Below are 12,083 nucleotides of genomic sequence, written 5' to 3' on the forward strand. Positions count from 1 at the left end.
GCTCCCAAGCATCTTGGGATCCCTGGTCCAATCAGCTATAAGGCAAGATAGCCCCACTGGTTTCCTTATAAGGATGGATGCTGGTTATGAGGTTTAATGGCTTTTCTGGTGAAAATGTATTCCCCTATCACAAACCTATAGAATAATTTAAGCTGTCTGGACGACGCCAGTAATGAAGAAATAAGTAAAAGTACAAAATACACCTAACCTCAATTACAGAGAATTCTGTCCTGTGAGGTCTCCCTTCCCGGCCCCAGCTTTCTGACCTATGCCTTGTTTTTTCTGCAGTTCTCAGTTTCCGAGGTTCTGGTCTCGGGATCCCTCATTACTCCCCTACCACTGCAATGAACTAACCATGTGGTGATCCTCCATGCCCACCCTTCCCCAAAGACTGACTCTCTAGGTCAAGGGCATGGGGAGACCTCTGGAAGGCCTCAGGAGCTCCCCAGCGACATCAGCAACAGCAGGTGAAGCACTTGGAAGCCCACTGCTCAGTGTTTCTAGTCTGCTAGTTTAAACTTGTTTTTTTTGTTTTTTTTTTTTTTTTTTGCGGTACGCGGGCCTCTCACTGCTGTGGCCTCTCCCGTTGCGGAGCACAGGCTCTGGACGCGCAGGCTCAGCGGCCACGGCTCACGGGCCCAGCCGCTCCGTGTCACGTGGGATCTTCCCGGACCGGGGCACAAACCCGCATCCCCCGCATCGGCGGGCAGACTCTCAACCGCTGCGCCACCAGGGAAGCCCTAGTTTACTAGTTTAAAGGGAGGTTTTGGCCAGGTGGGGAGGGAAGGGAGGACTGTAGTAGGATGCAGAGTGGTCTGGCCCAGAGAGAGACAATTATACCAGTATAATAAATACGTTGACTGCGTATAGCTCTTTCAGTGTACTTCGAGCACTTTCACTTCTCATATTTTACTTTCACCCCCACAGGCCTGTATATCCAGAGTATCATTAGCAAGTTTTTATTGATGAGGAAGAGGAAGTTAAAGACCCACTCAGGAGTCTCCCGGATTCCTCTCCCTTTGCACTTTTATCTCCAGCACAAGTTTTCAAACTCCCCCATCTAGCCTTCAGGCCTTGGTTCTAATGTTGGTTTACACAGGTCCATAAACGCCTGTAAACAAAAGATCAAAGCAGAGTTCGCTCACGTTGATGTGGAGTGAAGACCTCAAGCAACCCTCTTTAAAAGAAAAAAATTTTTTTAATCCCAGAGGGCCTGGCTCCAATTGAAGACCCCTGCCGCTCCCAGCTTCTTACGTGGGTGTTTAGGGAGAGACAATGGCCCCCGCGGGGCAGCAGCAGGAGGAATCCGGAGGCCTCTGCAGCGACTGCTTCCCCGCTAGGTTACTGCATCGAGGGCCCTGCCCGAGAGAAACAGTTCACTTCACCAAAACCTCAACACGGAGTCGCTTGGTTTCAAAAGAACGTCAACACCTCCACCCCAAAACAAACAAACAAACAAAAAACTGGGTTCTTTCATTCAGATGGAATTCGGTTTATTTTCATTTCTGGTCTTTACTAAACAAAACCAAAGCTCTGGGTGCAGCGGGCGGGGCGGAGCAGGGTTTCCGGCGGCCGCGGCCTAGTCGCCGACGACGCGGTCCGGCGCCAGCAGCGGGATCTCCTCCAGCTTCTCGGGCCGCTTCCTGCGCCGCAAATAGCGCCGCCTCCACACCGCCAGCTTCTGCAGCAGCCTCCGCAGGCTCGCGAGGACCCAGCGGTCGCGCTTCTGGGCCGCCGGCCCGGGCCGCACGTACCAGGCCTTCTTCCTGCACGCACCAAGGGCCGCGCCCCGCGGGAAGAGCCACCGCCCGCACCAGCAGCCCGAGCAGAAGCCGCAGTCGTCCGCGCGCCGTCCCTCCTTCTTGGGCTTGGCGAACTCTGGGCCGCCCTGCTTCAGGCGCGCCATCCTCTCCAGCAGCCTGTGCCGCGCGCCGCCGCGCTGGGGGCCGCTGGACCGCGCGTCCGCCATGCCGGGCCTGGGCCTCTCCTACGTACAAGCGCGCCGGGTGGGGGCCGCGGCCCGAGACTAGGAAAACCCAAGGGCCGGGCGGCTCGGCAGAGGCCTCAAGACGCGGAAGGGCCGGTCTGCCACCTCCCGGAGTGCGCCCCGCGGCCTTCCCCAGTAGGCGTTGCCAAGGAGACCCGAACGCTGACCCCACAATGCCCGGCAGAGGCCTCCGCTCCGGGTACCAAACGCAACCCCCAGCCCCAGCAAGTGAGGAGACACCAGGATCCAGAGTCCCAAGTGATTCCTCGGTCCACCAGTTAGCCAGCCGAATTCGCTGTTATCTTCAGACACGGCCTCAAACAGACCAGAAGGGGTCTAGGAGGTTCCTGAGGTCCAGAGCCACGTTTACTGTATTAGGCATCGACCCAGAAGGTGGCTGCACAGCCTTCACCAGATCAAGGCTTGGATTTCAGTCCCACGCTTGTGTTGCCCTGGAGGCTTCCAGTATTTTGTGAACTGGTTTCAGGCGTCCTGTATTTTTCGGCCAGCAGGGAACCAGAGTTTCAGGAAAGCTCTCAAAAAGAAACCGTGATATTCTTCATCTGGCCTCACCTAAATGCCTCTAGCCTTGTAGGATTATGATTGATTTTTTTTTCAATAAGTTTTTCTGATGGCAAACGTAAGATTTTTGTGGAATTTTTGAAAAACACAAATACAGAAAAGGAAACATCCTTTTTTCCTGCTTCTTTATACACTTTTGCACACTTGTTAATTTTGTCAAATTCAAGTAAGGAAAAGCTAAAATAATAGCTACCATGTATCATGCTTACTATGTGCTGAGCACTCTTCCTAGCATTTTGTATAATTTTTCTCATTTATTTTGTAGCCCACTGACAAGTGAGCAGGTTCAGGAGTGAGTCTGCCTGAGTTTGAATTCTGGCTCCCACAGTTACTAGCTTTAACTTTGGGCAAGTTACCTAACCTCTCAGTGCCCAGTGCCTCAGTTGATTCATCTGTAAAATTGATAGAATAACAATGCTACCTCTCTGGGAGTTGTTGTGAGAATTAAATGAGATAAGATACATAAAGCATTTAGCATACACTAGGCAGACAGTAAGTGCACAATGAGTCAATTATTTATACAATCCTCACAACAACTCAAGTGAAGTGGTTCCCAAATGAAAAATTCCCACTTTGCTGACTGAGAAAACTAAAGCCTGTAGAGGTAAAATCGTTTACCTGAGATGACATAGCTTGTAAGTTAAGGAGACATGATTTAAACCCCAGATTCTTTGAACCCAGGATAGTAAATGACTCTGCTGCTGTTGAGCTTTCAACTATTTGCCCTACCAGTATAGCATGCCTTCTTCTAGTACATTTATCCTCGAAAACACCCACAGTCAATAGTTAGGGGTCAGCATTTAATATTTGTGTAGCCTTTGGATGAAAAAAAACAAAACAAAACACAAAACAGGAGGGGAAAAAAAACCCCACAAACAGCTATCCAGTCCTTATTTCTAGCAATTTTTAAATTTCCAATCACCTTGGCAGGAAGGAGCCTTTCAGTTCCCATCACCCTCGAGTACACCCTAACAGTAAGCGTCCTTTGCGTTCCCCTCACCTTGGCATGACCACACGGGGCCAACCCCCAGAAGCCATTCCCCTTTAAGAACTGCTTTATGTTTCATTTGCCTCTTCCCCAGCTCTCCATGGGTGCCTCCTTGTATTCAGGCTGTCTGTGCTTCCTGCCCCCTGAACCAAAGGGTGAGTGCAAGGTAAGTCCTGGCAGATATGGCTGGTAACAAAACAACAAGCCCCAACTCTGACATATTGTTTATATGAACAGTGCAAGGAAGAGCAGCCAAGGATGCCAGCTCCCCGCAGCCGAGCACAGGGCAGCATTGAAACAGAAGGGCCAGAAGACTGCAACGCAAATGGAGGGACACCTTGTTGCTGAGGAGCTGACGCCAGGCTGCAGCTAGTTTACAGCCTGCAACTGTGCCCAAGAGCAGGGAGGACAAGGCAGAAAGTCTCCTGCATCATGGGAACCTGAGAGGGGATGACAAACTACCTCACAACCACCTCCCAGGAAGATAGGAGGCAAGTAGAAAATGGTCTTGCAGTTCCTTACAAGCCTCACATGGCCTTATGCTCCAGGAAGATTCCAGGCTGTTCGGCCAGGATGTGGCTTCAGCTACAACTCAAGCCTAGCCCGTGAGGCCTATGTGGATGTGTATGAGGTCCCCAGGGCACCATGACACAGCCATTTCCCTGCACAAACCAACTCACATGCTTCCTGAATCTTTTTCTAGCTGTTATGGGCTGAATTTTGTGCCCTCGAAATCCATATGTTGACGTCTGAACCCGTAGAACCTCAGAATGTGACTGTATTTGAAGATAGGGTCCAAACAGGTAATTAAGTTACAATGAGGTCATGAGGGTGAGCACTGATCCAATATGACTGGTGCCCTTATGTGAAGATTAGAACACAGACATGCAGAGAGGGAAGACCCCATGAAGACACAGGAAGAAAGTGGCCTCCTCCAGGCCAAGGAGAGAGACCTCATAAGAAACCAAACCTGCCAACACCTTGATCTTGGACTTCCAGCCTCCAGAATTGTGAGAAGATAAACTTCTGCTGTTGAGCCACCCAGTCTGTGGTATTTTGTTAGGTAGCCCTAGCAAACGAATACACTGGCTGACTGGCTTTGCCTCCTACTTTATTCTGCCTCCAGCCCCCTCCTGTTCCTCGGTCACTCCACCCTCGAGACACCAGGCGGCACCTGCTTGGCACCCCTGTGTGCAGGCTCCTCCTTACACAGGTTCACTGTATGGATGCTCTTGGTGCAACTCCTGCCAGACCTGTGCATCTGCCCCTGCTGTCGGGGCCCCCAGAGTCCCCAGGCCACCAGGGGAGGTCTGGACAGCCTCAAACAGAGCCTCAGCCCTGGCTCAGAGATTGGAGTCTTCAGACACTTGTCACCATGCACAGCCACTGAGTCATAGAAGACGCTGGGTCTAGGGTTGCCAGATAAAATATGGGATGCCCAGTTAAATGTGAGTTTCAGATAAACGACAAATGTTTTAGTATTAGTAGTATATCCCAAATATTGCATAGGCATACGTATACTAGAAAATTATTTACCTGAAATTCAAATTTAACTGGGCTTCTGTCATTTCATTTGCTACCCTACCAGAGGTTCTGAGAGAGTCCAGGGCACTCTCCATTAGGGCACCTTGAGGGAGTTTCCCAGGTCCCTCAGCAGACCTCCTGGACCAAAAGCTGCAGCACTCGCCATGGCCCGGAACCCCAGAAGAAGCAGGCTTCTCAGGCCCACCTTGTCCCAACCCAGGTACCCAGAGACCTGGAGTCTCCAAAGTTAGGAAGAGCAAGAAGGGCCAGCAGATTTGGACAGAGTCCAACCCAGAAGAAGAGGCAGAATAACATAGTTAAGAGCATTAGCTTCGGGGTCATACAGACCTGATTCAGAGTTAGCACCGTGGCTTAAGTCGTGGGTGCTGTCGCAGCCTCAGCTGTCTCATCAGAGCACAGGCCGCTGCTCCCGCCGAACACGTGTTGTCTTTCACAAGGAGCAGACGAGACAGGTCGTGTCGGGCCCTAACGCACGGCCTGACGCAAAACAGGTGCTTGAGTGCTTCCCTGGTGGCGCAGTGGTTGAGAGTCCGCCTACCGATGCAGGGGACACGGGTTCGTGCCCCGGTCCAGGAAGATCCCACGTGCCACGGAGCGGCTGGGCCCGTGAGCCATGGCCGCTGAGCCTGCGCGTCCGGAGCCTGTGCTCCGCAACGGGAGAGGCCCCAACAGTGAGAGGCCCACGTACCGCAAAACAAACAAACAAACAGGTGCTTGAGAAGTGCTAGCACTGCTGAGGTGGAATCGTCTCCATTTCCACCTGCTTACATCTCCTGCCCTAAACACTCCTAGCAAACACAGGTTCTCCCAATGTGAGTCCCAGCAGGGCCTTTGTTTCGGAAGGCCTGGAGCTAACGGCAAGCTCTGGGAGCTCAAACTCCTGGAAACTTTCCCAGGAAAATTTGGGATGCAGAGACGTGGGGTATGAAACAGATGGCTTTGTTTTCTGTGGTCTGGACAGGGAAAGGTCAGTTAGCTCTGCAGGAGCGAGCACTGTGCCAGCGGGACCCGGACCACGAGATAGTTGTCCTCGCTTCTATAGCCTAACACTCCCCTGTCTCAGACACCTGCTGACCATGCCACCAGGTACAAGTGGGCCAGCACCAGCCAAGCCGTAGGATTAGAAGATTACATCAGCGCTCAGTTCCAGCAAGGCTGAGCCCAGTGACATCAACCCTGTATACGCAAGGTGACACGTTTGTAAGCAGAGACATGAAGTGGGAGAGTGAGATCACCAAGGGCGACCCCTGCCATTACCCAGATAACTGGGCCAGAAGTGGGGTATATACTGAACAAAACAGAACAGATTTTGCCTCTTCTCTTGATGGATTTTGGCCTCATTCTAGTATATAGATTTTACCAGGCGACTGTTTCAAGATTGCTTTTCATTATAAGAACCAAAGTTTTATCCAGATATTTTGAGATAAAATTTTGATGACATAAATGCATCGTAGGAAAAGCCTGGTTTCTATATTATGAAAGTAAATTATGTATCCAAGGACACTGGGTAATTACACCTCAAATGTTTGTATGCTATTATAGTGACTCTGAGGGAACCAGATTCTCTTTCCTTTACTGTGCATGGGCAGATCCTATCATCAGTATGTCAAGGCTACTGCAATGTTAGTGCAACCTTGATGTCAGACAGGACTACCCCTTAGAAGTCCCCCAAAACCATGGCCTGTGGAAATGCAAAGCTTTCTCCCCAGGATTTCTACAAATCCTTTGCCTCCTAATGTTCTCCTCTCTCTGACTTTCACGAACTTCCTCCCACATAAAGCATGAGATGTTCTGAAATATGTAGACTTTCGTGGAAATTTTGGAGCAGGAACTGGATAACGGGCTCACAGACCGCAAATGAAAAATACAAATGACTTCCCAGAGAACGCTCAGTGTCAAGGTGTCCACCTCTGTGGAGCCTCTGTGGCCTTCCCCAACTCTCTCACTCTTCCTAGCTCTTTCCAACCCTGCCACTCTCTGCTCTGCTCTCTACTTCTCTTTTCTCTTCCTCTTACGACCTAAAAAAAAAAAAGACTATTTCTCCCTCTTGTTCATAGCAAAGTTTTCCCCTTTCCACTGATACCTCACCACCTGTAGATACCTGACTCGAGGATCTTCTCCAACCTCAATCGGCTTGGAATTTTCCTACAGAGAGATATCTCCACCTAAGAGAAAACCTTTTCACCACCCTACATTAAGTCCATTTCTATTGTGACAACGTAGACCTTTGCAGGATGACTATCCTGTGAGATCACAGGTGGTGGGTGGGAGAGTGAGGAAGAAGGAGGAATACTCCTGAATCAGCATCATCACTATCATTCACTGACTCTTGTCATTTTATGCCATGCTGTAATATAAGGGTATTATAGGCACGATCTCATTTCAGCCTCACAACAAGCCTATGAGGCAGATAGAAACAGTATCCCGTTTCACTGATGAGGACACTGATGCGTACTTTGCTGTGGAAGAATCTATGGCTGGCAGAGACAGCAGGCTACACCAGGAAAGGCTTGTGAACTAACCCTGCCTTTGGATCGATTGAGAATTTGACTTACCCTCCCAGGTGGAAAACCGGGTACAACCAGGGCAGGGTAGAGCGGGCTGGAAGGTTTGAACCAGGCAGAGGTATGGGTTTGCTTGGGTTTTGTTTCAGTTTGTTTGTTTGTTTGTTTTTATGAGAGAAGAAGCTTTCATAGTGTTCTTGGAGCAAAACAAGATATACAATTAGATGCTGAGCTGGGAAATAAGAAGGCCCTGACCCCATGGAGACAGGGAGCTGGTAGGAAAGGGACCAAGACAAAGCTGCACTGAGTTTCTGGGAATAGAATGCAGTTTTCTTAAACCAGGGTGTGCAAAGGAACCAGGTCTGTGTGCTTCTCAATCACATGAATCTGTTAGTGTAGGGTCAGGGACCTGTTGTTTGTTAACATAATTTTGTATAGTTTTTGAGTTATTTGTGTGGCTTTTTCATTTCAATTTTTCTTTTGCTGTCTTTGTAATACTCTTTGAGATAATGCCAGCCTACTTTATTTGTTATAAGGAAGATATAAAAAGGGGGGATTTTTAAATAAATTTTTTATACAATTGTAAAGGCTACTTTCCAGTTATAGTTATTGCAAGATATTGGTTATATTCACCGTTTTGTACAATATGTCCTTGAGCTTATCTTACACCCAATAGTTTGTGCCTCGTACTTCCCCACCCCTATATTGTCCCCTCCCCCCTCCACTGCTAACCACTAGTTTGTTCTCTATATCTGTGAGTCTGTTTCTTTTTTGTTGCATTCACTAGTTGGTTGTATTTTTTAGACTCCACATATAAGTGATATTATGCAGTATTTGTCTTTCTCTATCTGACTTATTTCATTTAGCATAATGCCCTCCAAGTCCATCCATGTTGCTCCAAATGGCAAAATTTTGTTCTTTTTTACGACTAATATATATATATATATATACATATATATATATATATATATATATATATCTCACATCTTTATCCATTCATCTATTGATGGACACTTAGGATGCTTCTATATCTTGGCTATTGTAAATAATGCTGCTATTGGGATGCATGTATCTTTTCAAATTAATCAAGTGGGATTTTTTTTGGATATATGCCCAGGAGTGAAATTGATGGGTCATATGGTAGTTCAATTTTTAGTTTTTTGAGAAACCTCCATGCTGTTTTTCACAGTGGCTGCTCCAATTTACATGGGGGGGAGATTTTTTTATAGTCACTAGGACAGAATTTTAAATGGAAACAGTGTAACTTATAGCCACATAAGGTAATGGCAAAGGGAATCCAGAGAGAATTTCCAAAGGAAAAGAGAAATTCAGAGGGAAAGGGTCTGAGTCACTGATGCAACCACTCTCCTCCACCCTCTGCCCTGAGCTCTCCATTCATAACTTTAAGGTCAAAACAAACAAATACAATGAGTGGATCTTGTCAGTTTAAACAAATCTACTGTAAAAGGAGAAATTTGAATATGGACCTGGTATTAGATGGCACTGAGGAATTCTTGTGAATTTTATTTGGTGTGATCGTGGCATTACTATTTTCCAAAATAATTAATTTGAGGTGCATACAGAAGAATTTAAGTGTGAAACACGATGTCTGGAATTTACTTTTAAATATCCAGGGGAAAAAAAAGGAGGATGGGGAGATGAAACAAGTCTGGCAAAATGTCAGTGAGGGTTAAAGCTGGGGCGGTAGACACATGGGGATTGTTATGTTCCCTATTGTTATGCATATCTGGAAATTTTCAAAGAAAAAATATGGAGAGGCTATAGCATAAAGAGAGTTTGTCACTGTGGCCCCTAGTGCAGTGTGATGGAGAAAATAGTCACACTTACCCATGTGATTTGAACAGAAGTTTGAAACCACCTACCTCAACTATCAGCCATTTCAGGAGCAAGTGCCTGAGTGACTGACCTAGGTTTCCACCTAATCCAGCACAGTGTGCAGCCAGCCCAGAGGAAATGCCAAGAGGTAAGATGTCAGATGAGGAGGGGGTGCCCCTCCATTTACCACAGAAGGACCACAGACTGTGGAGGTCAAGCCAGCCTATTTGTGTGTACTTCTAGAAACCTAGAGAATGACTTCCTCATGGCACTTGGAGTTTCTAAACCACAAAATCAAAATGATTACCATAGGGATTCCCTGGTGGCGCAGTGGTTGAGAATCCGCCTGCCGATGCAGGGGACGCGGGTTCGTGTCCCGGTCCGGGAGGATCCCACATGCCGCGGAGCGGCTGGGCCCGTGAGCCATGGCCGCTGAGCCTGCGCGTCCCGAGCCTGTGCTACGCAGCGGGAGAGGCCGCAAAAGTGAGAGGCCCGTGTACCGCAAAAAAAAAAAAAAAAAAAAAAAAATGATTACCATAAAGTCAGGTTACTTTCTCTTGGTGTCTCAGTTTCCACACCTAAGGAAAAAAAAAACGTGAAATAACAGTTAAGATGGGGACAACCAAATTTCCTCCATTTCAAGGACAGCTGTGAGGTTCTCAGAGATAGCCAGCTGGACAATAATTTCAAACCACCCAGCTCCTTGTTGGCCTTTGGCACCAAAGACTTTGCTGTAGATGTTAAGTGGAGGACTGCAGCAGTTTGCTGTGTGGTTCTGTCAGAAACCCCTGAAGCAGCTGGGCAGAAAATTCAGGTGATTCAGACAAACGGGCCGAGACCTAGATGGCTAGGAGAAGCAGCTTCGTTCCAACCTCTGCTTTGTAGGAAGAGACTTGGCCCAGGGCTGCATATATTTTGGCAAATGTTTTATTTAAGGAAACCCAAAACATTTGCTTCAGTCAACAAATTCCTTTTTAAACACTCAATAGCCTAGCAGCTTCAAAAGATAATTGGATGGGTGGTTAATGTTGTTTCTGAAAAGAAACATGGGCTGAAATCTCTGTGGCTTAGACACTGGCCAGTAAAATTTTAGGGCCAGGTACGTTTTGGAGACTTTCCCACCCTGTGGAGGTGAGGAGAGGTGATGGAACGTTGGGAGAGGTCGTCTCGGTAAGGCTTTCTTTTGCCCAGGGGAGTCGGGTTCTCCCCACCCTCAGGAGCAGCCCCAGCTCTGCACGTTGCTCTGTTGCCTGCACTTCATCTTCAAACCAGACGGCCCACCGCGGGGCTCAGGGAGGTAGAGATGGATGCTTGTTCCCCAACCGCCACCTCTCTACGACTCCAGCCCCCAGCCCTCATCTTAACTGATCTCACCCCTCCCAGGCCACAGAGTCTAGAACCCAGATTGCATCAGAGAAATTGTCTCACCCAGAAACTGGAACTGGGACAGAGGTTCTTGTCAGGTATGTGTGGGTACAGGACCTGGAAAGTCATGTTGATTCAAGGGTGAGGGCACTGTCTTTCCTAAGCTTTACATATATATAAATGTGGAAATATCTATCTCTTCAATGTACTCAAAACCCTTTCAGGCAAGGGTCCCATCCATTCTCGTGGATAGGACAGAGTAAGACTTTTCAATGGACACGTGAAGCAATTTCTCAAGGGCATACAATAACTCTCCAGAGAATCGAACTGGAATTTGGGTTTCTCAAATCCAAAGTCAACTTATGCCCTATGAATGAGAACAGCTATCTTTCTTGGAATGCCACACACCCATACCTTCAATTACCCAGATAACCTGAAGTAAAATGTCTCACAGTGCTGTGTGCTAAGCAGCATTGTAACCTGAAAAATTTAGGGGGATTATCAAAACAGCTAGTATTCAGCAGAAAATTACCAACCCCTGAAATCACTGTATGTGGCAAACCTTCCAAATTATGTATATTTTAGGTTATGAATGTTATCTTCAGCTCTATTTTTAGCTTCGCCCTCCTACAAAAGCATTTGTAAGAACAGAGAAAATCTCTGTGACAGAATCTAGTAAGTGTGAAGTGCTTACCGGGTATCTCTGAGGCAGAAACACTAGTTTCTCAGATTGCACTTTTTTTTAATTTTTGGAAGGTAATACAAATAGATTTTTAACTTTTTACTTCATAGTAGGCTACTTAACACTTTGTAATTGGAACATTCCTCAAGGTCTGTATATGAAATCATTAACACATAGTTTTTTTCAGGCATGAAATTGTTGAGAAGTCTGAAGAAATAGGATTTGCTTTCCCTTGCCATCCAAATTTTAAAACTGCAGAATGGTGTTCACAACAAAGTATCAAGCTGGTGGCTTAGCTTCTCTAAGGAGTGCATCTCATTAGTATCTCCCTGCAGTGGACAAATCACCTGGAGTCTCCCTAAGCCCCACGTGACCCAGGCTGAATGCATCACCTTCCACTCCAGCAGCTTCGGCACAGAGTGGGTGGAGATAATCTGTCTAAGGAGTCAAGATTCAGGGAAATGAAAACCGCAACTAGGAAATTAACTGAGGAACAGAAAGGGGTGGGGGGGTTCCTCTGGGATATTTGCCCCAGTGGGCCCTGAGAACTGTGGCTCTTCCACCACCATGCACCTTTCTGGAGGCCAGAGCTGC

General features: G+C 47.6%; 1 protein-coding gene across 1 annotated transcript; it reads right to left on the bottom strand.

Annotated features, from left to right (window-relative positions):
• Positions 1 to 1,555: 1,555 nt before the first annotated feature.
• On the bottom strand, positions 1,556 to 1,969 carry C1H1orf202 (chromosome 1 C1orf202 homolog). Its single transcript, XM_059068287.2, has one exon. It carries the CDS (start codon positions 1,967 to 1,969, stop codon positions 1,580 to 1,582), a length of 390 nt encoding a protein of 129 aa, XP_058924270.1. The 3' UTR covers positions 1,556 to 1,579.
• Between the last annotated feature and the right edge of the window lie 10,114 nt (positions 1,970 to 12,083).

This window comes from Kogia breviceps, chromosome 1 (genome assembly GCF_026419965.1).
Source record: "Kogia breviceps isolate mKogBre1 chromosome 1, mKogBre1 haplotype 1, whole genome shotgun sequence".
NCBI lineage: Eukaryota > Metazoa > Chordata > Mammalia > Artiodactyla > Physeteridae > Kogia > Kogia breviceps.

Bases quoted from the DNA above. Each gene is read 5' to 3' on its own strand.
- C1H1orf202 (XM_059068287.2), bottom strand. From the start codon at position 1,969: ATGGCGGACGCGCGGTCCAGCGGCCCCCAGCGCGGCGGCGCGCGGCAC.